We start from the raw sequence: 22,863 nt of genomic DNA on the forward strand, positions 1-22,863 counted from the left end.
AGCCGGGCACGGTGGCACACTCCGCTCATCCCAGCAGCTCGGGAGGCTGAGGCAAGAGGACTGTGAGTTCAAAGCCAGCCTCTGCACCTTAGCAAGGCACTAAGCAACGCAGTGAGACCTTGTTTCTAAAATATAAAATAGGGTGGGGGTGTTGCTCAGTGGTTAGGCACCCCTGGTTCAATCCCTGGTACCAAATAGAGCGTTATGAGCGCAGCGTAAGGTAGCAGCTGAGGGCGAGGGAAGAAAACCTAGGTCTCTTCATACTCAGAGCAGCCGGGAAAGCGTCCCTGCCCCTTGGTGTGGAGAGCTGGCTGCAGGGAGGCCAGCCCTGTTTGCGTGTGGCACAGCGCCCCCTCGTGTCCAGCGACTGCACAGTCAGGGGAGGGAAGAGCAGTGGTGGGCCACCCTGGCCTGCGGTCCCACCCCCTGGCTGGCCCGCACGGTGGGCAGGTGAGCAGGGCGAGCGTTCCTCGTCAGGGCTGTTGTGCAGACTGCAGGGCCTGGCACATCCCTGGACCTCACCCTGTCAGATGCCCGAGAACAGACCCGCCCCGTGCCACAGCTGCCCCAGGAGATGGGCAGCTCCCCAGGGACCTCTGACCACAGCTTGTAGTCGGGCATCGTCAGGAGCCTCCTGCGGACTGGGTCGTTTGGCCTGGTGTTAAGTTCTACCCCTCGGCCCACCGCACACAGGGTTGCCAATTGCTCGGTTTACTAAAATGAGGATTTTCCTCGTCGGGACAGGTGGCCCTTGTCTGCCATCTTCACTGTCCTCATACGTTTACAAAAAAGTGGTTTATGGCAAAAAAAAAAAAAAAAAAGCAGAGGGCGGCGGAGCGTCCTCCGGTCGCCCCCGAAAGGGCTGACTCGGTGGCCTTGCCTGGTCGGGGCCGTCCTCCATGCCTGCGACTCACTCCGCGTGCCCGTGGGTCGTCAGGACTGGCCGTCTGTAAGGGCATTTGGGACCCGCTGGCCTGGAAGCCGCGCCTGTCCCTTCGCTCTGCGGATGGAGCGCACCCCACCTGCTGGGTGGATGGCAAGTGGCGTGGCCCTCCCAGTCCCTCCTCAGTGCCGCCCAGCTTGGCTTTGTGGTGGGGTCCTTTCCACCTGCTGGCGCTCCTGGTCCTCTCCCCTCGTGGGGTCGCCCTGCAGCTGCCAGCAGCGTGGCTTTCCATTCCGCTGCTGCACGTGAGCGTGGACGATGGTTCCCGACCCCGTGGGCCCTCCCTCCGACACACAGACGGGGGTCAGGAGGCTGCACTCGGCTCCGCCCCGGCCTCTTCTTCCCGGCTTCGGCACAGGCGGGGACGGTGCACCCGGCAGGGTGCCTCCTGGGGCCCGCCTCCATCCGGCCGGGCTGCTTTCATCACCCTCTCAAGAGGCACCTCGGCCGCGTCCAGGAGCACGTGCCCTTCGGAGTGCCAGGCCCTGGGATGCGGGGAGGGTGCTGCCCCAGGCCGAGCGGGCCTGCCCCCACCTGCTGGCGCCAAGTCCACGTCCTCACGCTGAGGTGCTGCTTCTGGGGTGCGGGCCATGCGTGCCGGTGATGGCGGGCAGGGTCCCCGACCCGTGCCCGCTTGGGGCTGGGCCAGCTGCCTCCCTTCAGGCTGTTTCCGGCCCTGAACAGTGAGGGTGGCGCCCAGGCGCCCCCGAGGACATGGGGAGATGCATGCTGACCACTGTTGGTCCACGCAGCGGAGCACACGTCCGTAACTGCCGCTGCTGTCCAGGGCGACCACACGGACGTGGCCCACACTTCCCAGAGCGCCTGGGCTGGTCACGGCCGTGTCCGAGGAGAGCCTCGGGCGCGAGCAGCGTCTTCTCGGCGCCAGCATCTGGACCCCGTCAGACGCTCTTCTGCCCAGGCCCAGGCTGGTGCCGAGGGTCCTGACGGGCCTGCCGCTCGCAGGGCTGGTGTCTGCTCACGGCGGGCAGGAGCCTCAGAGCCGGGGTCTGTGCAGCCCGCTGGCTCCCGCAGCCTCCGGGAGCCCATCTCCTTTGCTGACTGTGTTGCCTGCACAGCCCCCGGTCCCTGGTCCCCTGAGCTGTGCCCTCTCCCCTGCCACGCCCCACCCGCCCTCTGCACGTTGTTCCAGAATCTTCCTCAGGATGACACGAGGTGGGGGGAGCCAGCAGCCCCAGGCCCTGCGTTTGGGGCTGGGCAGGGGCGGCGGGAGGGGCCGCGCTTCTCTGCAGCGTCCGCCCTGCTCTGCTCGCTCTGCTCTCTGCCGGTCTCCAGGGAGGGGCCCGCGTGTTTTATCTCCCCACAACCAAGACCCTCACCTCCAGATAAAGGGCTCCGGGTGGGGGGGTCCTGGAAAGCTGCTTGCAACTGATAACAGTCCGCCGGCGGCCGCAGCGCGGGAGCCTGGAGGGGCGGCGCGGCCTGATTACAATAAAGCCGCGTGGCGCTGCGTGACTGGATTTGATTGTGGGGCCGCGCGGAAGCCCTCCCTGCCTCCTGCCCGCAGCCGGCCGCCCCGCAGCCGCCCCTCCGCTGCCGCCTCCTGCCGGGCCTGGTGATTCTGCTGGCCAACATCTGCTTGAGTTTCGCAGGCACTTCTTTTTTCTTTCCCGCGGCCCTTTGTCTCCCCGTTGAGGCCGGCAGCAAAGTACTTCTTACAAAGACCTTTGGCTGGTGGCCTCGGCCCTGGGCCACGTCTGGACCTGCCTGGACCTTGTGCGGGCTGCAGTGGGGTTTGGCCTGGTGGCCCGGGAGCACAGGTGGCCAGCAGGGACACTGTCCCCTGCACGCAGAGGGCTGGCCTGGAACCTGCAGGAGGAGGGCCGGGTCCCCACAGCCACCTTCCCTCAGGGGATCAAGGGCTCCCCCGGGCGCCAGCCTGGCCAGCTGGACAGGCAGGGTCCAGGGGCAGTGTTGGTGGTGCAGTGTCGCTTCCGGGCTGTGGGACGGGCCCAGGACTGTCGCACAGCCTCAGTGTCCATATTGCAGTCACCCTGCAGGCAACCCTGACCGTGGTCCCCACTCACATATGGAAAAGAGGAAGCCCTGGGGTTCGTGACCTCTGGAAGTCACGTGCATGGGGGGCATGGGGATGTGCCCGCAGCTGCGAACCCTGAGGCCTGAGCTCTTGCCTGTCCCTGCTGCTCCCCTCGAGCACTCCGCTCGTTGGCCATCTGCAGATGTTCTTGGAGTGTCCTCTCTGAGCCAGTCCTGGGGGTGCAGGGGTGACTGCGTCAGGCTGACTCCTGTCCTCAGTGAACTCCCCTTTAGTTGGGGACCCAGACGCAACCAGTAAGGAAGGTGGTTTCAGAACAGGCTAGGGGCTCTGGAAAGAGGAGGACACCAGGGACGTGGTGGCCCTTTGAACTAGTGTGGCCAGGTAAGGGCAGGATGTTTGGACTGACGCTGGGCAAGCAGAAATCTATCCTGGGAAGACAGGAGGGGAGCCGGTTGGGCCAGGAGGTAGCAAGTGCAAAGGCCCTGAGGTCAGCATGGCCCTGGCAGGCTTGAGCGTCAGCGAAGAGGCCAGTGAGGTCAGGGATGAGGTCGCAGGAGCTGGCAAACTAGGAGCAGGCACTGAGGGGCCACTGGCAGGGCAGCCACGCTGTTGTCCAATGGCAGGTGATAGTAACCAGGTCTGTGGATGAGTAGTGGATGCTGGTTTTTCTTAACAGCCCAGCACAGTGCAGGAGTGTGTGTGTGCGTGTGTGGCTTTACTTACTCCAGGCTGCGTGGGTGGCACACAGCAGAGCCCAGCACAAGCCCACAGCCTTGTGTCCCCACGTGCATGTGTCCCACGGCTCTGCCCCTCCTGGCCACTGTCTCCAGGCCCCTGTGGTCAGCAGATCTCTAAAGACTGCCCTCTTCCCACAGCATTTCAGGACCCGGGACACTCCAGGGCAGGGATGTCGTCGTGGGCGTGAAGGGTTAGGGTGTGGACGTCTCTGGATAGCCGGCCTGCGCTGCTGGGGAAAGGCCGGGCACACGGGAGCCCGCCTTTCACCTCCAGCCAGCCGTCCTTCCCAGTGCCCCTTCCTGGGCGGGGCTGGGAGCGGCTGACCTGCCCGGGGAGGGACCGCTCCTGAGCGCAGTGCCTGAGGTGCCCACTGACCCAGCCTGCTCAGCTCAGCTGGGCTCTCTCTAAACCCAAAGGCCACACCCCAGGCGGTGCCTGCGACCAGGCTCCTGGGTCGGGGTCGGGTGGGGTCAACTCTGCCTTGCCAAGGGTCGGGGGCTCCCCGGCAGGCCTCTGGGACAGAGCGGGGAAGGTGGTCAGTCTTTACCACCAGTCTCTGAGCAAGAAGGAGGCATCCGCTTGCTGGCCGGTTAACCAGCTCCTGCCTGGCACAAAAGCCCCGTGCCGTTGAGTTAGGTTGCCAAGATGGAAAAACTGGGTTTTCCCGTGTAAAGTTGGGTTTTCCTCTTCTTTTCAAAAATCTGAACTGGCTATACCGAGTTGACCTCCCCAGGGGACAGAAGCTGGCCATGCTGAGGAGAGGCTACCCCTTGCACTGGCCATGAACCTTCTTGGGCACCGTCCCCGCGCCTCTCCCCTCTGTAAGTCTCTGTCAGTCTCCTGGGAACCTGTCTTGCCTTCCTGAAACCGCTTGGCATCTAGTGTTGGGGTGCCGGAATGTTCCCGAGGCCACCCAATTGTGTCTGTGACGTGGTCTCTGTGGTTGCGGATGAGGCCAGGCAGCCAAGGCACCCAGCTGAGGTCCCGGCACGTGGCAGATCTACTGCCCATTCTTGGCCTTCAGCCTCCGAGATGCGGGATGACCAGGAGACGCAGAGGGCCTTCCCGCTGACGGTCTTGGCTTTCACCTTGATTGAAGTCCTCCAGGACCTGGAATCTGAGCCGCTGTGTCCTTAGTAGGCCGTTTCCTCCTCTGTCCTTTGAAAGTGGGCTTGAGTACCGATGGCCACACCTGGCGTCCCTTGCTGGGTCTGTTGGTTGTTTCCTGGGCGGGGAGGAGCCTGCATGGCGTTTTCCTCCTTGTGGCCTGGGGCCCAGGAAGCTGCGGGCTGGAGGGTCCTTTGGGCCCTGGGAGGGATCCAGCTCGGTCACTAGCGGCTTCCGTGAGGCTTGGAAGGCTTGTTCAGCGGCTGAGCGGTTGACGCCTAATCAGGACTCGAAAGCTTCAGGCCACAAGCGAGAGGCAGGGAACAGGCCCAGGAGCTTGGCGTGACCGTGCAGGGCAGGTCTGAGCACCCGGAAGCCCCCTTAGGCCCCGCACAGGTGGGAGCTGTTGGAGGGAAGCTGCTGGGGAGACGCCTGTGGGCTCCTCTTGGACCACAGGACCCTCAGGAGCTCCTGCCAGCCTGGGGGGCAGGGCTGGAGTCTGGGGCAGGGCGGCCACCTGCCCAGCACCAAGGTGGGCTGGGTGAGGAATACCCCTGGGCTGTGGGGTAGCTGTTGAGCCTCTCCTGGGGAAGGGGCTCATCCCCAGGCCAGCTCTTGGGACTTGGTGAGACTGGGGAGGTTGAGCCAAACTGAGCGCGGTTCCCTAACGTGGGGTTTCTCCAACGGCCCTGAGGCTGGGGGGCCCGCCACGCTCGAGGGCGAGGTGCAGGAGCAGTGGTGACAGGTCCAGGTGCAGCCGCCCGGGTCTGCTGCTGCGGAAGCAGCCACGGCCTGGCCGCGCCCTTGCCCTCGGTTCCCACGGCTGCATGCGCATGCGCGCTTTCCCTGCTCAAGCAGACTGACCACCCTCCTCGGCTTCAGCTTCAGCTCCCCGGGTCCATCAGCATCCTTCGGCGTTCCTCAGCACATCGGTTCAGTGGTGACCTACTGTCCCCACCTCCGGTGGCCTTGCCAGTCTATCTGTGACTCTGGTGGGTTTTCTCAGTTTCCACTATTATGAAATACTCCGACTTCCTCGTGTGTAGACAAATTACTTTAACACACATGCATGTTCAAGGGGGATTTGAAATCCATATTCCAGGGGTTTTAGAATGCTCTGAGTTTTCCCATTCTGTAATTTTTGCAAAACCCTAAGATGCATTTCAGTTCGAAAGTTCGCTAAGTGCTGTTTTTTAAGGAAAAATAACATTTTGCTTACGTTCACGGTTCAAGAACATAGTTTCCTAAGAATTTATTTTGAAGTTAAAGTAAGTGTGGCCTAGACCTATCTGGGGCTTGTAGGCTTGGATCTCTAGCATATTCTCTTTAAAACAGAGCAGGATCTGGGTGCGGTGGTGCATGTCTGGAATCCCAGCAGCTCGGGAGGCTGAGGCAGGAGGATCAGGGGTTCAAAGCCAGCCTCAGCAAAAGTGAGGTGCTAAGCAACTCAGTGAGACCCGGTCTCTAAATAAAATGCAAAACAGGGCTGGGGGTGTGGCTCAGTGGGTAAGTGCCCCTGGGTTCAATCCCCAGTACAAAAAAGTAAAATGCAACGGGCAGACGGTGGGACTTGGTCACTCTCCCTTGTTGCTGACCCCTGCAGTCCCTCCTGACCGTGCCACAGAGGCAGAGCCCCTTGGTCCAGTGCTCTGTGCTTCAGGCCCTGGCTTTGGTGGTAGATGTACTTACTGGGGTTGTTTGTTTTTTGATGGGGTTAGTGGCTGACGGAGAGACCCCAGGAGGTGAGAAGCCAGCAGGGGAAGAAGCAGAGGCCCCCACAGCCAAGGCAGAAGAGGAGGAGGAGGAGGAGGAGGAGGAAGACGAGAGCCTTCCAGGATGCACTCTGTTTATTAAAAACCTCAACTTCAGCACCACAGAGGAGACGCTGAGGGAAGTGAGTATCCACGGGAGTGGGGGCGCTCCAGGCCGCGACACGGGCAGTGCGTCTGCTGTGGTCCGGCCCGGCTCAGGTGGTGGGTGGCCCACCCTGCCGCACGCCACCCCTGCTGTCAGCGTGGGGTCTGTGTTCTGAGTGCGCTTGAAAACAGTTCCCCAGCTGCTTCTCTGGTGAGCGGCCCGGAAGTCGGTGCCCCCCGCCACCCCCGTGCGTGGCCTGATGGGGCCTCGGGACACATAGTGGGGTGCCCCACCCGGCTCGTCTGGGTGGGGCGAGTCGCTCCTGTGGGAGGAGAGCAGGGGGGCAGAGTGGGGAGCTCCGGGCAGGGGTTTGGCAGGTGCCCAGTGAGCATGGCAGCCCGTGGGCGAGGGGCCCCTCCCGCTCAGAGGATGGGGTCTGCGGGCTCCCCGCCTCCCCAGACGGGACTCCCCAGCGGAGGCGCTGCTTTGTGTGGATCCAGCACCGCACAGAACAGACGCTCGCCACGTTTCCTGCTCAATGGATGAGTGACAGCTCATAGCCATGAACTCGTCCTGGAAGGGAGATGGCCAGAGGATGGAAATCTGATTCCCCTTCCTTTCAAAAGGTCCCCTGAGCTCCAAACTTCTATAGTGGGTTCAAGAGAAGAGGCAGTGTCCACTGGCCCCACCTCCGTGCCGTGTAGGACAGCCACAGCAGTGGAGAGGCCCAGAGCCGAGCAGGCAGCATGGCCAGGGGCCCCGGTGCACCTTGGGAAGCACTGGTACCATGTGACTTGGCTTTAGAGGCGCACCCTAGCAGTGTCTCAAAGGCCCGTGGCTCAGCCTGTCGGGCCAGCTCTGGTCCTGTGTTGTCCTAGTCACTCCTGGCGTGGTGTGGGACGTCACTATGGGATCAGTGTTTCCTAGAGATTCACATGGCAGCTCGAGGGGGTCCTCAGAATTACAGGCCCTGGAGCTAGAAGGCTCAGCCAGGACCATCTAGTTCCGCTGGGAGATGGAGCTTCAGAGAGGTCGCCTCAGTGTCCCGAGCTCACACAGCCCATGAGAGCACCGTGGGGAAGCACACCCAGATCACAGCACCTGAGTGTGCAGCCATGGTCAGGGTCAGTCCTCCCGGGCCTGGATCCGGGCCTCACTCCTTGCTAATGGGCAAGCCCTGCAGCCTTTCCGTGCCTCGGTTTCTCTGGCTGTCACACAGGCGTGAGTGGAGCGTTCCCATCACGTTGTTTTGAAGGTTTGACTAGGACAAGTGAGATCCCCCAGGTAGAGGGCCCGCGCCTGAAGCAGGAGTCTGCCGCCGGTGTGAGGGTCTCCGCTCCCCCTGCTGCCCGCCGCTCACTGGGTGGACAGTACTGAGCACCTGCCTGTCTCTGGTACTGAAGACAGGCCAGAGCCACGTGGAGGGTGCCTTAGCTGGGCTCTGAGGGAGGCAGGAGACGGAGGGGAACGTAGGGTGTGACTTTCAGTTTTTTAGAGCTGTTTTGGCTTTAAGCGCAGAGGACAGTGCAGAGGTCGGGCCTGGGTCAGTAGCCTCCGTGCCCCTGAACTAAGGCCAGCTCCTGGGTCTGCGGCAGACCTCTCAGCTGTTCCAAGGCCTAGTTCTTCCCTCCGTAAGTGGAGCAGGAAAGCAGCCCCGCTGCCGCTTCCAGAGGCCCGGGGACTGGCCAGCTCACTTGGAGCAGGCATCACTCACCACCTCGAATGGCCCAGGGTCTCTGTGGGCAGACGTGGGAGGACAGCTCGGCAGGCTGCACAGTGGCTCAGCAGCCCGGGCCCAGGTCCAGCATGTCCAGCTTTGTGACCCCGACTGCCAGCTCCTGAGCCCTGGCCCTTGGCTGCCCGTCTGAGGGCATCTCTGGGGTCACTAGGTGGGTGGAAGGTGTAGGGCCTGGCGCAGGTCGTGCACGGCGAGCAGCTCCTGGGGTCAGCTCTGCCCCTGCTTCCTGTGCCTGCGGGTGCGCCCGTGGTGACTGGAGAGGCTCCCGCGCAGGTGGCGGGGGCCCCGGAAGTCAGGGCTGCGTGATCCTCTCTTCTCCAGGTGTTTTCCAAAGTGGGCGCCGTGAAGAGCTGCTCCGTGTCCAAGAAGAAGAGCAAAGCAGGTAACCCGTGCAAATCTGGCCAGAAAGAAGTGGTTCCGGAAGAAACCGTGCCTGCGGGCGGGGAGGGCGGCCAGGCTTGTCTGAAGCAGCCTCTCCTCTCTCCCGGAGACTCGCTGCGCAGGGAAAGAGGCCCACGCCTCCTGGGCTCCAGAGCCTCGCAGGCTGCCACGTGGTCCCTGAGCTGTGCACCCCGTGGGCGGGCAGGGTACCATCAGCACCCGGGGGTCCTTCCTCCCCACTCCTTCCAGACACAGCAAGGACTGATGGTAGGCTTTCCCACTTCAGTTCCAAGGGAAATGACCCAGACGTAGAACTTCCAGATCATTCTACCACGTCATTAATCTGCACCTCCCTGGCCATTAGGTAGTGGACAGGCAGAGACCGCCTGGCCTCTCCCTTCAGCCCTGGTTCTTGTTCTGACGCTCCTGGACTCCCCTTGTTCATGCCCTGATTCCCTGTAGAGCATGAGCCAGGACATGTCCTTTGTCCTTTATCACAGCCACGTACCCCGTGCAGCAGCCCTTGGACGCAGAAATAGTGGGGTGCAGCGTGAGTCAAGAGTGACCACTGCCCGTTCTCTCCCTAACTGGCCTGGGCCACCAGGCAGTGAGTGCCAGAGATGTGGTCCCTGTCCCCAGGCACCTGCAGTAGCTGGGGGACGTGAGCTGGTGGCTTCAGCACAGGGCCAGGAGGGCTGTGGCAGGGTCTCCAATTCAGAGTGGGCCTGGAGGCAGGGAGGCCGAGCAGCCTGGTGGCAGAGGCAAGGCAGGAGGTGCCCTGGAAAGGGAGGCCGTTTCCAGCTCAGGGAGTGGCTTTTATGCCGGCAGGGGTGTGCACTGCGGCCTGGGGGAAGCGCCGAGGGTTTAAGCAGACGCTGTGACGTGAAGTTAGAGGTCCCTGGCCTCAGGTGCGCCAGGCCGCAGGGACACTGCCCTCTGGGAGCCTGTCCTCGCCCTGCGAGCACTCGCACCGCCTGCCACCCGTCGCCCGTGTGGAAGCAGCTCTTGGGGTGTCCCCTGTCCTTTCGGGAGCTTGCCATCCGGCCAGGCGTTGGGGAGAGCTCGGTGGTGTCTGGCCAGCTGTGCACAGCGGGACGAGGCCGCGCTCGGCCTGGGCTGGCGTGAAGGACGGCTGGGCACGGGGGCTGTGCAGCAGCTGGTCGTGCTGCTGACCCTTGAGGGCACAAGGAGAGGGTGGGCAGAGCTCGTGCAGAACTGGCACACGGGGGGCCAGCAGAGCTGGGCCCTTGGCACCAGCATGCGCCTCTCCCGCAGTCAGGCCAGCATTTCCTGTGGGCCGATCCCACGGGCAGAGACCGGCCCCCCGGGCAGTGTGGCCCTGCCGTGTCGGAGGCCGGCTGAGCTCCTCTTTCTCAGGAGTACGTTTGGCACTCGGGGCAGACGCCACCAGCCCACCACCCCCAGCCTTCTGCCCCCAAACGAGAGCTCTCTGCTCAGATGGCCAACTGATGGTCACCTTGGGACAGGACTGCCTGCCCCCTGCAGTTCCGAGCCGCGTTTGGGCTGTTCGTGAGCTTCCCTAGCGCACCTGGCCCAGGTCCCTCGGCCTCTGGATAGAAACACAGGCGCAGGGCTCTGCCGGGGAGGCAGAGGTGCAGTTAGAGACCTTGTGCTTTGGGGCACCCCGTGGGACTCCCCAGCGTTACCCTCTACGCCTGACGCACACACGGTCAGGAAGCCGAGACCCTGGAGAGGCTGCTGTAGCTCTTGCCCTCTGACCTCCTGCCGCCTCGGAGGGGGAACCAGGCAGAGCCAGGGCACCTTCACCCTCCCCATCAGAACTTCAGACCCGACACCCAGGAGCCAGGTCGGAGGGTCAGAAAGGCCCCAGGAGGCGGCCCTGGGTGCTCGTGCCGCCACGTGGCGGGGCCGTCCAGGGGAGGCTCCTGCTGGAGAGCCGTGGTCAGCCCCGTCCGTTCCCGCTCCCTCTGGAAGGCGGGATCCTATTAGGGAGTTAATTATCACGTCAGTCATCTGTTAATTAATAGTCAGCGAGCCTCGGCGGCGGATTCGCTGGGGCAGCTAGTTGTGAACGGCAGGCCCGGAGCTGAGGCGCGTGGGGGCTGGAAAGGGGCCAAAGCCCAGCCCTGCTCACTGTGCTCCCTCCGCGGGGGCCCTGTTCCAGGAGCGCTGCTTTCCATGGGGTTTGGATTCGTGGAGTACCGGAAGCCGGAGGGAGCCCAGAAAGCCCTCAAGCAGCTGCAGGTAAGCGGGCTGCGAGCCAGGGTCCATGCGGGGCCCGTCACCTCTGAAACCGGGGTAACCCCTGAGCTCACGGCCTGCCGGCCCGTCCTTTCACCAGTTTTCCGGGGACGATGCCCAAGCAATGAAGACCCTCTCAGCCCTCTGCGGCCACTCTCATTCACGTATTCCACCACACACTTGTGTCGTGGGCCTGGTTTGTGACAGCACCGTGGGAGACCCTTCCTCTCTCTGGTGGGGAGACGGGCAGTGGGGTCACGAACAGACACGAGACCAGGTCATGCCGAATGCCATCACATGACTTCAGAAGCGGAGCCGCCTGGGACTGGGTGGGCAAAGGGAGCCCCTGAGGAGCAGATGGCTGAGCTGACAACTGCCCACCCGAAGTCACCTGCACAGAGACCTGGAAGGAAAGCCGTCCAGGAGCACAGGACAGCACGTGCAAAGGGCCTGTGTCAGGGACTCGAGGGAGTCAGGGGACTAAGCCCCCGCGGGCAGCTGGCAGAGCAGAGTGTGTAGCGGGCATCAGGGGAGGTAGAGGTGTTTAGGACCGGATTTGCAGGGCACTTAAAGGACTGGATGTCAGCCTGAAGGCTGGCGAGACTGTCGGAGGGCTGGGAGCACGCGGGGAAGGGTCTCATTTGTGCTCTGGACAGTGTCCAGCCCCCGTGTGGAGATGGGATGAGAGGAGGGTGGGCAGGAAACCCTCGCTGGGCCAGGGATGGCAGCAAACGCGGTGGGAGGACTGGAGAGTGTTTGACGGCAGAGGGAGGAGGGCCTTCCTGCTGAGCCCTAAGTCCAGGATCAGTGGGTCCCTTAGCAGGAGGGAGCCGCGCAGCTGGGAGCACATGCGGGGGTCTGTACCACCCCTGGGGCCGACCTCGCTGGCAGTGACCACAGCTCCCTCCCTGAGGCCCATGTGCCAGGCCCGGGCAGGCCGAGGACAGGGAGGAGCACTTCCTGCTCCTTGGTCAGACACCGGAGCTCCCACTGTCGCGGGCACGGTGCGGTCATTCAGACCGGCTCCTCGGGCCTGTGGTCACCTTCCTCTAGCACGCAGGTCAGGTTCAGTTCAACTGCTTCGCAGACAGCACACTGCCCAGCCCCAGCCGTGCACACGCGTGCCCGTGGCCGAGGACTGCTTACGCAGAGCCACCTGGCTGTATTTTCTGGGGGTTGGAGGGACTGTTGGGTTATTTCACTCAGACGCCAGCTCCACCTCGGGGACTGATGCTTCAGGTGAGGGCGCCGGGACGGGGCTTTGGGGAGCTGCAGACTGGATCCCCAGCTCCCTCTGCGGCCACACCGGAAGGGCCCCGTACCTGCAGATGCTTTTAAAGGGTGGCCGAGCCTGTGCCCCTGAGTGCTGTGAAGGTCGAGGCTGCCGCAGGACTCGGAGCGTTGGGAGCCTGGCTCTGTGGCCATGGCCGCTGCCCGGCTCTTACCCCGCCATCTTGGGGACGCCCTTCCGCGCCTGCCTTCCCGACCCCTCTGTCCGGTACACGGGTCTCCTCCACTCCAGCCACGGTCTGCGCTCTGTGAGACAAGGACACGGGTGGGTATTTCTGAGGACAGGGACGAGCCTGCTCTCTTCTCTCCCAGGGTCACGTCGTGGACGGCCACAAGCTGGAAGTGCGCATCTCAGAGCGAGCCACCAGGTGAGTCTCCAGCGCCCCTCCTTTTCCTGGCTTTTTGTCCCTGGAGCTGGCCATCCAGAGGGGCTCAGCTCTTCGGTGTCCTTTCCAGCTGCCCCCCTCGCCCATTTGGGACTCTTCCAATCAAGGTTGGCGTTCACCTGCCCCCTTGTCTGCGCCCCAGGGAACCAGGCGGTGCCGGTCGTTACGCTTTTTCTAAACCCCAGGCCCTGAGCCTGGCGCCTGTGTTTTATGGCGCTGGACAGCAGTGCCCAGTTGATTTGAAGGAGACTCAGTAGGTGTCGGGTGAGGCTGACCAGTTTGTCCAGTGACCAGGGGTCCTGGGGTGGTGAGGGCATTTCAGAGCCTCCCTTCTGCTCTGCTGTCCGCGTGCACGTCCTTGTGGGCCAGTGCGGCCGCGGGGCTTCTGATGGCGGTGTGCAGCCCGTGCCGCTGTGGGCCACTATCCTCGGCGTCATTGCCGTCTCCCTGCCTCTGGTGTAGGTGACTGCCTCTGACGGTCCTCCAGCTGCTTTAAGGTATTTATGTGGTAATTTCCAGCAAGTTGGCCACTTATCGTGGTGGTTCAGTAAATCAGCTGCCAGTGAATATTGACCGGGAGCCGCTACGTTTTCCCCCGTCTCTGTTCCTAATGCCGCGTGTGACTCCAGCCCGGGCCAGCTCTGGGGTTCCGCGTCCGTCTCTGTCGGGCTGGGCCGTGCGCCCTTAGTGAGCGGAGGTTTGGTGCAGGGCCTCGGGAAGCTAGTGGGGCTCCCCAGGGGGCCTAAGAGCCCAGGCCTCGAGCCCAGAGCTCCAGGTTCTTATCTAGGGATGGGTGACCTGGGTGGGGGCTCGGCCTGTTCAGGACAGCCTGGCAGCTGGCGGGAGAGCCTTGTCTGGGCACCCAGCCGGGTGGCATCTCTTTCCAGTGTCCTGTCTCCAGGGCCAGCTGCTGCAGCCTGGCCAGCGTTAGCGTCATTTTTCATTCAAATTCCCGGGAAGCCCTGGCTCCCCAGACCCTCTATTGGCACCCGGGTGGCGTTTCCTTGTGGAACTCAGGTCCTAGGGTAAGCTGCTGCCAGGACCCCTCGGGGTGCAGGCTCCGCGTCATGCTGGCTGGCCCAGTGTCGTTGCCACGTGTGCCTGGAAGCCCTTGAGCTCTGGCGTCACTGTGTCACCTCTTTCGAGACACCGCCCAGGACCGCACAGCTTCCCAGGAGGCGGGGTCTGTGGTCAGACCGGGGCCCCTGGCCGGGTTCTGGCGCAGGGTCTCTGACGGGTGCAGTCAGATGTCAGCTAGGGTCCCAGCCTTCTGAAGGCCCAGCTGGGACGAACGACTCAGCCTCTAAGGGGGCCGTGGCCGGGCTAGGCCCTCACCACGGGGCTTCTCCCCAGGACTGCTCGAGTGTCCTTCCAACATGGCAGCGATGTCCACAGAGCACAGTCCAGGACAGAGCTGGAGCCGGGAGCAGCCTCCTGTGAGCTGGTGTCCAGGGTCTCTTCAGCTGCACCGTTGCCTGATGCAGTGGGCGGGGTGGGGGTCGCACAAGGGCACGAGTACAAGAGGCAGGGGCCACCGCAGGCCACCTCAGGGCCCCGGCCACCAGGGTGGGAGTTCTGTGTCGTGTCCACCTTCATCTAGACTGAGCTGGCCACACGTGGCTGGCGCTGCCATGCTGGGCAGCATGCTGCAGAGGAGGAGGCGCCCGGCAGAGGACGCGTGCCCTGGTGGGAGGGCCGAGCTGGCAGGAGCCCGGGGCTGCCGCAGGCAGGCTGGAGGAGCGGCCAGGATGTTCTGACGGGAGCCGCTGTTGACTGGACGTTTCCCACGTAGCCAGGACTGTCCGAGCCCTCCATTTAGATGAGGTTGACCCCGTGGCCACGCTGATCCACTGAGCACCCGCCCGAGGTCACGCAGATCTGGCCTGTCCGGCTTGGCGTGCGCACGGAGCTGTTAGCTCGCCGCCCACTGGCCTCCTCCCTGCCCCTCAGAGCAGAAGGAGCCCTGCAGGCAGGGGCAGCACTGGGGCGGCCCTGAGCCTGGGTTGCCTGCTCCACACCTGGGACCCCCGTTAGGCCTCTGGGGCCAGCAGGGGCCAGCACATCTGGAGAGGGAAACGGAGGCCAGGCGTGGCCGGGAGCCATCCGCTCCCTGTGGGCTCCTTCCTTTCGTCCCCCACAGCCCTGAGTCTCAGGTGCCGGGCAGCAGCAGTCGACTGGACACTACAGCTGTCTTGGGGACTCTGATTGTGGTCTCTGTCACCTGGGGGAGACCGCCTTCTCCCCTCCGTCAGCCTCGTCCCCCACTTCCTGGTCACCCCCGAGTGTAAGACCAGAGCGGTCGACCCAGGTAACCCTTGCCTCCCCCTCCCCGCCAGGCCCGCCCTGACCACTGCCCGGAAGAAGCAGCTTCCCCGCAAGCAGACCACGTCCAAGATCCTGGTGCGGAACATCCCCTTCCAGGCCGACCGCAGGGAGATCCGGGAGCTCTTCAGGTGAGCGCGCCGTGGGCGGGCAGCCTTGGCCCTGGGCGACCCTGCAGGCCAGCACCGCGGCTTCGCAGAGGCCGTCTTCTGAAGCCTTTGATTGATCGCCTGTAATCTCAGAAACGTCACAGCAGCTGGTCCTCCTCAGGTGGGAGAATCAGGCCAGCCAGGTGTCCCATCCTACCCCACGGCTGCGGCAGGCCGGGAGTGCGGGGCTGAGACGTCCCCACTGGGGAGTGGAGAGCGCCTGGCGCCTGCAGACACCCGTGTGGGCCCTGCCCGGAGCTGGATGACAGACAGGGGCCTCTGCACACTCCCGGCAGTGGGCCCAAGGGTCAGTGGCTCCTCACCGGAAGCCCTGCTGAGAGGCAGGCAGACCACCCCGCGGCAGAGGCCAGCCAGGTGGGAGCCGGGGACACTGGGCCTAGTAGCAGGGCCACACAGGAACCCAGAGTTGAGACAGGCTCCCTCCACCCTTGGAAGGAGACGCTGGCCATCTCCACCCCAGGGGGCTCTTCAGCAGCTGACTCCAAGCTGCACAGGGAAAGCCAGCCTGCCCCAGGCCGCCACTTGTCCCCTCGTCCCCGGTACGTGGCTTGGGCTTTTCGGGTTGGCCGGGTGTCACCCAGCGCCAGGCCCCGCGGGAGGGAGAGGTTGATCACGCCAGGTGTGAGGGGGCCTGAGGCAGAGCGGTCCCCAGGCCTGGCTGGCAGAGACCTGCTGGCCCTCAGTGGGACTGCAGAGGAGTTGGTCAGCTGAAGGTCCAGGCTTGGCTGGGGTCTGAGCGTGCTCTGGGGACCTGCAGCCCTGGGGCCTGCACCTTGTGGGTGACCATGTAGGGGCCCCTTCCAGGCCTGGTCTTTCAATCTCTGCTTGTCACTGTCTGTGTGACGATAAGGAGAGCAGAGTCCCCTAGAATTATCAGTTGGCATCTTGCAAGGTAAACCTCAGGTGCCAGGTGAGGCCGCCTTTTGGAGACGAGAAGGAGTCACCTGTGTGCAATGTGCCGTCCGCATGCCCTGTGTGGGGTACAGATCGGGAGCCGCTGGGGCCTCGCTTCGGGACACGCCTGTCGTCCCCTCCCCCTCCTCTCCCCCACGCTGGCCGCAGCAAAACCAGACGTGGTTGGCTGGAGCTGGTCCGCGCAGCAGGTCTGGGGGGTGATCCTGGCGTCGGCCTGGCAGGCTGGGGTCCCAGGCTGGGTGCTCTTACTTCCCTGCGTGAGGACCTCCGGGGCCCTGTGCGTGGTGAGGCCCTGGCGTCTGCCTGCCTTAACGGGCTTCTGCTTTTTAAAGAGTCCAGTTCGAGACCTGCCAAATCAAAACGAGCTGCTAAGCTCCGCGTGTTGATCAGGAAACGTCCCTGGGAGGTGAGAGTTGCAGTTGGTTCTGCAGCACGTTTCAGGTGACGCTCATCTCCCAGGAGACGGGGTGCGCGAGGGGAGGCCTGCGCCTGTGTAGGAGACGGGGACTTAGTGTCCGCGGACGCAGCTACACGGGTCTCCTGCCCGAGGTCCTGGGAACCCAGCCCTTCTCCGGGCACCGTCTTCTTTCCTGGTCGGCGCTGGCTGGTGACTTGAGGCAGTTCTGAGTGGCGGACAGCAGGGGTCGCTGCGAGCCTGCGCAGGGACTTGAGGCTTGTCCAGGGAAGCCCCAGATTTCAGACAAAGCCGTTGGCCAGCAAAGGTCACTGCCAGGGGAAGACCTCAGGGCTGGGGGGCCGTCTGGTGCCTTGCGTCAGGCTGGTCCTGCAGGGTGTCCACCAGCTGTCCTCACGTCCTCCAGCCCGTGTGGCACGCTCTCGCTGGTGGGTCTGTGCCCTGTCCCTGCGCCACACCTGGCCCTGGGAGGCAGGAACGTGGCCGCCCCTTACACCACAGGGAGACTGGAGACAGGGCAGCGTCCTGCCGGGGACCACACCCCGCACCGCACGTGGGTTCCAGGTGGTCCGACCAGAGCCAGGCCGGGAGTGTTCCTCTGCTGCCCTTTGTCTTCCTCCGGGGTCTGGAAGGAGCCGTCATCCCCCAGTTGGTCTGGGAGGGGACACTACCTCAGCCAGCCTGTCATTTTTACCAGGCGCTGTGGGGGCGCCAGGTGCCGCTGCTTTAGGGCAGACCTGGGCCCTCCGCGGCCCAGTGTGTGTGGAGGGAACCGGCGGTCGCAGGCTCCCCAGGCCCGGGCCTCAGCTGGCCTCCCGGGGCACTGCCTTCTGCTGCTCTTGACCACACGGTCCACCCGTCCGCCAGCCAGCCCAGCCTTGGCACTGCCCAGCCGGTCTCCAGAGGCACTGTGGACCCTCGCTTCCTTGGGTCCTTGTCGGTGGTTTGGGGCCCGCCCCGTGGGGAGCCTAGGTGGACAGCCGTGGAGCGCCGGGCTGGAGCGGAGCTGTCCTCTCCACCGCTGGCTCCTGGGCCTCAGTGCCCCTGCGTCGGACCCCGCCAAGCTCACCATGGGGCACGCCTGATTCCCCTGGTGCAGGGGTCACCCTGGGTCTTGTGTGCTGGGCCACCTAGCCTCCGCCTCCCTCCCTCCCTCCTGGATTGTGTGCCTGTGCCCCCAGGTGAGGGTCCCCCGTCCGCGAGCCCTGTCCCCACAGGCTGGCCTCGGTGGAGATGTACAGTGGGGCCTGGGCTGCTGTCCGTCGTTGATCCCCAGAGCCTGCGTGGTCAGTCCTCAGCTCTGCTTCCCAGCAGGGACACCAGCTGGAGCCCAGCCCTGCCCCTTCCCTCAGGACGTGGCTGCTCGTGTGCCTGCGAGGCACCCGGTACAGCAGGAGGGCAGGTGGGTGGTTCCTGCAGAGGGGCGCAGACCCCAGCCGGGGTCCACACCCGGGCCGCGTCCCGGCAGGAGCTCCGCACTCATCCTGGTCACCTGCCTTCCTCCCCTGGGCCCTCTGTCTTGCCCTCACGCTGCCCTCTGAGCCTGTCCCAGGGCCAGCTCTAGGGAACCTGCCCCTGGTTCTTCTGTCCCTGCCACCTGCTGAAAGGCAGCGTGGGGACACACGGGGTGTGTCCCTGCCTGTGCCAGGGCCTGGCGCACAGAGGCTCGTGAGCAGAGCCTCACCCCACGGCCAGAGCAAGGGCAGAGGGGCCGAGGCCCCGGGCAGGTGCCCGAGGCCCAGGTCTGTTTGGGTCCCTGAGTGAGAAGCGGGGAGGACTGGGGCACGCCCGTTCTGCCGCTGTGCCGTCTTCCTCTTCCCGTCTGCACCGCAGTCCTGGGCAGAGCGGCTGCTGGGCTTGCCCTGTGCGGGTGACGCTCCAGGACCTGTCCTCAGGCACAGGCTCCTGAGCGCAGAGCCGAAGCTCCCATGGCAGGTCTGGCTTCTGCCCGTGTTTTAGATGATGGCCGTCCCCACCAGGGCCCCACGCGGTGATGCTGGAACAGAGTGGCCAGGATCGGTCACTTGGGAGGCCTCAGGCTGGCCGGGCCGTCCCCATGCTCTGGTCCCTCGGCGCCGCAGCTCAGCGTGCTCGGGGAGTGTTGCGCCCCTGGCTGTGGCCGAGGCCCTGGGGCAGGGGAGGCCCTGGAGGCCTCACCGCCTGTGTCCGTGGCCTTCCTTGGGGCAGCCTTGAGCCCTGGTTCTGGAAGGCAGCGGTTCCCTCTTCCACGGAGGAGGTTCTGGGCAGGGCCGGCCTCCTGGGCAGGTGACCCACGTAGCCACGCGAGGCCCCGCACTCGGCTGACATTCCACTCTGGCCATCTTGAGGTTCTTTGTTTTGGGACGAGGGCCCTGAATTTTCGTTTTGCACCAGGCTCTGCAGATCACGTGGTCACTTTGGTCTGCAGACCAAAGGATCAGAACGAGGGGCACCAGAGTGTGTAGGCGCCAGCCAGCCTCGGCGTCCCCTCCTGCAGGACTGGAGGGAGAGCGTCAGCTGCTCCTCCTGCCTCCCTGCGCAGGCTCGGCCTGAGGACAGCTGGACAGGCCACCAGGCAGGCAGGGGGTCTCTGGAGCTGTCTTCTGTCCAGTGTCATGTTGCCTCCCGGTGTGCTGTCGGCTCTGCCCCTCGGGGAAGGGCATGGGAGCCCCAGGCGGCTCTGGGGCAGCGGGGGTGCCGGGTGGGTCTGCCCGGTGGGCGTGTGACCCAGGCCGCTCCCTCTTTCCGGGGCAGTGCTGGTCAGCTCCTTGGGCCATGGCTGTACCGAGAGCGCTCTTCGCAGGAGGCGGGGCCCGTTGAGGTGTGGGACCCTCTGCCAAAGGCCAGCCCTGGAGCTCCCAGCCGGTGCCCCCAAGGAATCGTGCCCGGAGGCCACGGAGCCAGCGCCAGGCGAGAGAAGGCCTGGGCAGCAGCGTGGACAGGCACAGCGGGCTCTCCACGGGGCTCCTCGTCCCCTGCGCGGCTGGAGGCCGCCCCGCCCAGTCCAGACCCATTTCTCCTCCTCCCTCCGCCCTCCTTTTTTGCTGGCGGGATGTGTTTTGCTCCCCTAGACACAGGGAGTCACTGAGAGTCAGGTGGCACCCACGGGACATCGGTGGGTGTCTGCGAGGTTGGCTTCTTGGTGGGGTCCCGGGTGATCCCTGCCCCGCGAGCGTGTTCCCCAGAGGCTTTTGCACCTGGGGCCCTGCAGGAGTGTGTGTGGACGTCCCATTGGAAGGACCAGGTGACCAGCGGCTGTCCTGTGTTCAGAGGGGCCGTCTCTGGTCTCCGCTCGCTCCCTGGTTCAGACGGAGCGCCTGCCCCCGAGCCCCGCCGGCCACCATCTGACCCACGGCCCACACAGGAGCTGTGCCTGGGCGCTGCCACTACAGGGTTGTTGCCCAGGGACCGAGCAGCCTGCAGCTGCAGGTCCAGCCGCGGGGCCTCCGTGGGCACAGCCGGCCCGCCCCAGACTGAGTGAGTGCGGACCTAGCCATCCCTGCAGGGTCTGGGGTCCGGGCGGAGCGGCCTGGTCCACCCTGGTGCTCAGCTGCACAGCGGGGTGTTCTCCTGACCCCTGGTGAAGTGCAGGAGTCACAGTGAGCCGCAGCCTGTGGGCCCTGGGAGGAGGCTCCAGCCCTCAGAGGCTGACCTGCCCCTGCCCCCTGGGGTCTGCGAGGTGGAGGGAGGGCTTCATCTTCATTCAGTGGACACAGTGCTGGGACGGGTGGCGGCTGGCCCTCTGGTGTTTGCTGGCCCAGGGTTGGCGAGACACCAGGGAGGCAGCGGGGACGGGACGGCCGAGCCTCCGCCTTGCAGCACGTGGGGTCTAGTGGGGGACAGCAGAAGGGCACTGAATGCGAGGCCCTGAAGGACGGGTGAGCCAGGAGCGTGGAGTGGGGCGGCCTAGTGCTGCCTCCAGGAGGCGCAGACCCCCGAGGCTCTGGAAGCCTGGAGGGGAGGCTGGGGGCACCCCTCAGAAGGCCCGCAGAGGCCCCGGGCAGCTGTGTGGCCCTCTGCCCGTCACCGCCCAGCCTCCTCTGTGTCTGGGCTCTGGGGTCACAGGTGTCTCGGGTTGGGTGGTCAGCGAGGGCCTCTCTGAGGGGACGTGCATCCTAGTGGAGAGCTAAAGGCGTGCGTGGGGAGCGGCGGGCAGACCGGGTGGGCAGGCGCGGCTGGGCCCGTGTTGACGCCCGACCTGGCGGCGGGGGTCAGGCATCCTGAGAGGGAAGCCCGCCCGGCCAGGGGGCCTCCCCAGGAGCAGCCGCGGGCGGACGCTCCTCACCCTGCCCGCGTCTGCAGCCGCGGGGGACAGGCGTGCGCAGACCTGCCTCCCAGCAGGGGTCCAGGCGCCTGCTGTCCCCAGCCGTTCTGGGGCGCTGGCTTTGCCACGCGTGCTCCTTCGTCCCTGCCCCTGCGTGTGAGGAAGCCAGTGTTTCCATGGCTCAGGCTCCACCGGGTCGCGCTCCCGAGCGAGGCCTGCTCGAGCGCCCGCCCGTCGTCCTAGAACGCGGTTGTCTGGCGTCCGACGCGCTCTTGGGATTTTCTGATCCCCCCAGCATTACGTGTCCCGGTCCCAGTCCCGTGGCGGGTGTGTGTCACCCTGCGGTGCTTCCACCGCCAGGCGCCTTGGCGAGGAGGCTCTTGGTTTAACGTCGTCCTTTGTGGTTCCGTCCCCTGGCTGGGAGGCTTGGCCTCCTCCCGGCTCTGAGCAGGCCCGTGTCCTCCTGGGAAGCGGTTCTCGCGGGCTGCGCCGTCCGTCCTGAGCAGATCCCAGCCGTGGCGGGCGTGAAGGTCAGAGGCGCTTCCTTTCCACGTGGATAGTCACTTGGCCCACGTCACTTTCTGCCGAGCCACTTCCCCCACCCTGCAGCCTGGACAGTGTCCTAGGTCAGGGACTGTGGGCGAGGGCCTGGGGCCGGCTCCGCTCCGCCTGTCCGTCCGCCCGTCCGTCCGCCCTGCGTCTGCACCACGCACTCTCCACCCGAGGCTCACGCTGGGCTGGAGCCTGGCCTCTGTCCTTGCTCCCAACGGCTGAGGTGTGGCAGGCCCTCCCACTCCCTTCCCGCCTCCGTCTCCCACCTCGGGTCTGCGGAAGCTCTGGAGAGATGACCTCCGAGAGCCTGTGAGTCGCGGTGGCCTTGACTGGTGGCCGCAGTGGACGTGGGTGCCAGGCACTTGGGGTGCATTCACAGGTGGCTTCAACCAGGCTGCGGCGGGGACAGGAGCCAGGGGTGACGCTGTCTAGGTCCCATGTGCCATGATCCAGGGCATGGCAGAACAGGAGCTGCTTGGTCCCCTCCCCAGGCCTGCCTCTCGTCACAAGACCCCAGAGGGCCTCCAGCCACAGTCGTGGCCAGCCGTGCCTGTGTCCAGGCCACTGGACGCCCTCCCCACCGCCGTTGCTGTCCCCACCCCCTGGTGCATCTCTGCCCGTGTGGCCTCCGGCGTGTGTGCACTGTCCTGCCACAGGGCCCTGCCTGGCCCCTGGTATTTTTGGATCTCATTTGCTCTCCCAGCAGGCCTGGGGGACCGGAGCCCAGGGTCGGTCGACTTCCCAGCTTCTCGGCCCCGAGAGGCTCCGTCCTGGCCGCGGCCCGACACGTTCCCTGGGCCCCTTCCTGTGCTGCCAAGCCCCTCAGCACGCCTGTCTTCAGCGGTCCCGAGACCCAGCCGGCCGCAGACCTCGGCGCGCTGCTTACGGTGAGCTCAGCCCGGCCGGCCTCACGGCCCCTCCAGCCTCAGCCTACAGGACCTCAGCAGCCTGAGGAGAGGACGGCCACCTGGAAAGGAGGGCGTGCAAGGCAGCCGCCACGCAGTGCCACTAAGGAAAGGGCCCCAGGACGGAGTGGAGGGGTCCTTGCCCCTCTTGGAGAAGGATCAGGAGTTCAGTCTGGCCCCCAGGTTCCCGGGAGCCAGCAGTGGAATGCGGCTGAGCAGAACCACGGCTCATCCCGACTGGCCTGCCCCACCCGGACTTGGCCTTTGCTGCAAGCAGGGAGAGACAGCGACTCACCATCCGCGGAGGACCTGGGGCCGGACAGCCTGCGGGCGGGACCTCCCGGGACGCTGCAGGGCTGAGACCCCCACCACCACCTGGGGCTCCCTGGAGCCGGCTTGGCATGGACTAGACCAGTGCACCTCCACGCACCTGCCGAGCGGCTTGCGTACGCGCAGCGGGGCCAGGAAGGCTGCTGCACGGGCCAGCCGGGTCCTCGCACAGTGCTGCTGGGATGGAAGCGGAGGTCAGTCAGCACAGCCACCTGGGAGGAGCGGCGGTGCCCAGCGCAGACCTGGAGCTGCTGCCTGGCGCGTGCGTGCCAGAGGAGCGCTGATCCGCCCACGGAAACCCGCAGTCCACCACCTGGCGAGCGAGCAG

The 22,863-nt window shown here is 65.1% G+C and overlaps 1 protein-coding gene across 2 annotated transcripts in view; it reads left to right on the forward strand.

The window, feature by feature from the left end:
• Rbm19 (RNA binding motif protein 19) overlaps positions 1–22,863 on the forward strand; it is an 85,883-nt gene that overhangs the window by 19,320 nt on the left and 43,700 nt on the right. For both annotated transcript variants that reach the window (XM_047561387.1, XM_047561388.1), the window contains exons 17-21: positions 6,527–6,702; positions 8,725–8,785; positions 10,931–11,010; positions 12,610–12,665; positions 15,020–15,136. In XM_047561387.1, coding sequence (XP_047417343.1) covers positions 6,527–6,702; positions 8,725–8,785; positions 10,931–11,010; positions 12,610–12,665; positions 15,020–15,136 — 490 coding nt within the window. The remainder of the gene's footprint in view (positions 1–6,526; positions 6,703–8,724; positions 8,786–10,930; positions 11,011–12,609; positions 12,666–15,019; positions 15,137–22,863) is intronic.

This window comes from Sciurus carolinensis, chromosome 8 (genome assembly GCF_902686445.1).
Source record: "Sciurus carolinensis chromosome 8, mSciCar1.2, whole genome shotgun sequence".
Lineage (NCBI taxonomy): Eukaryota > Metazoa > Chordata > Mammalia > Rodentia > Sciuridae > Sciurus > Sciurus carolinensis.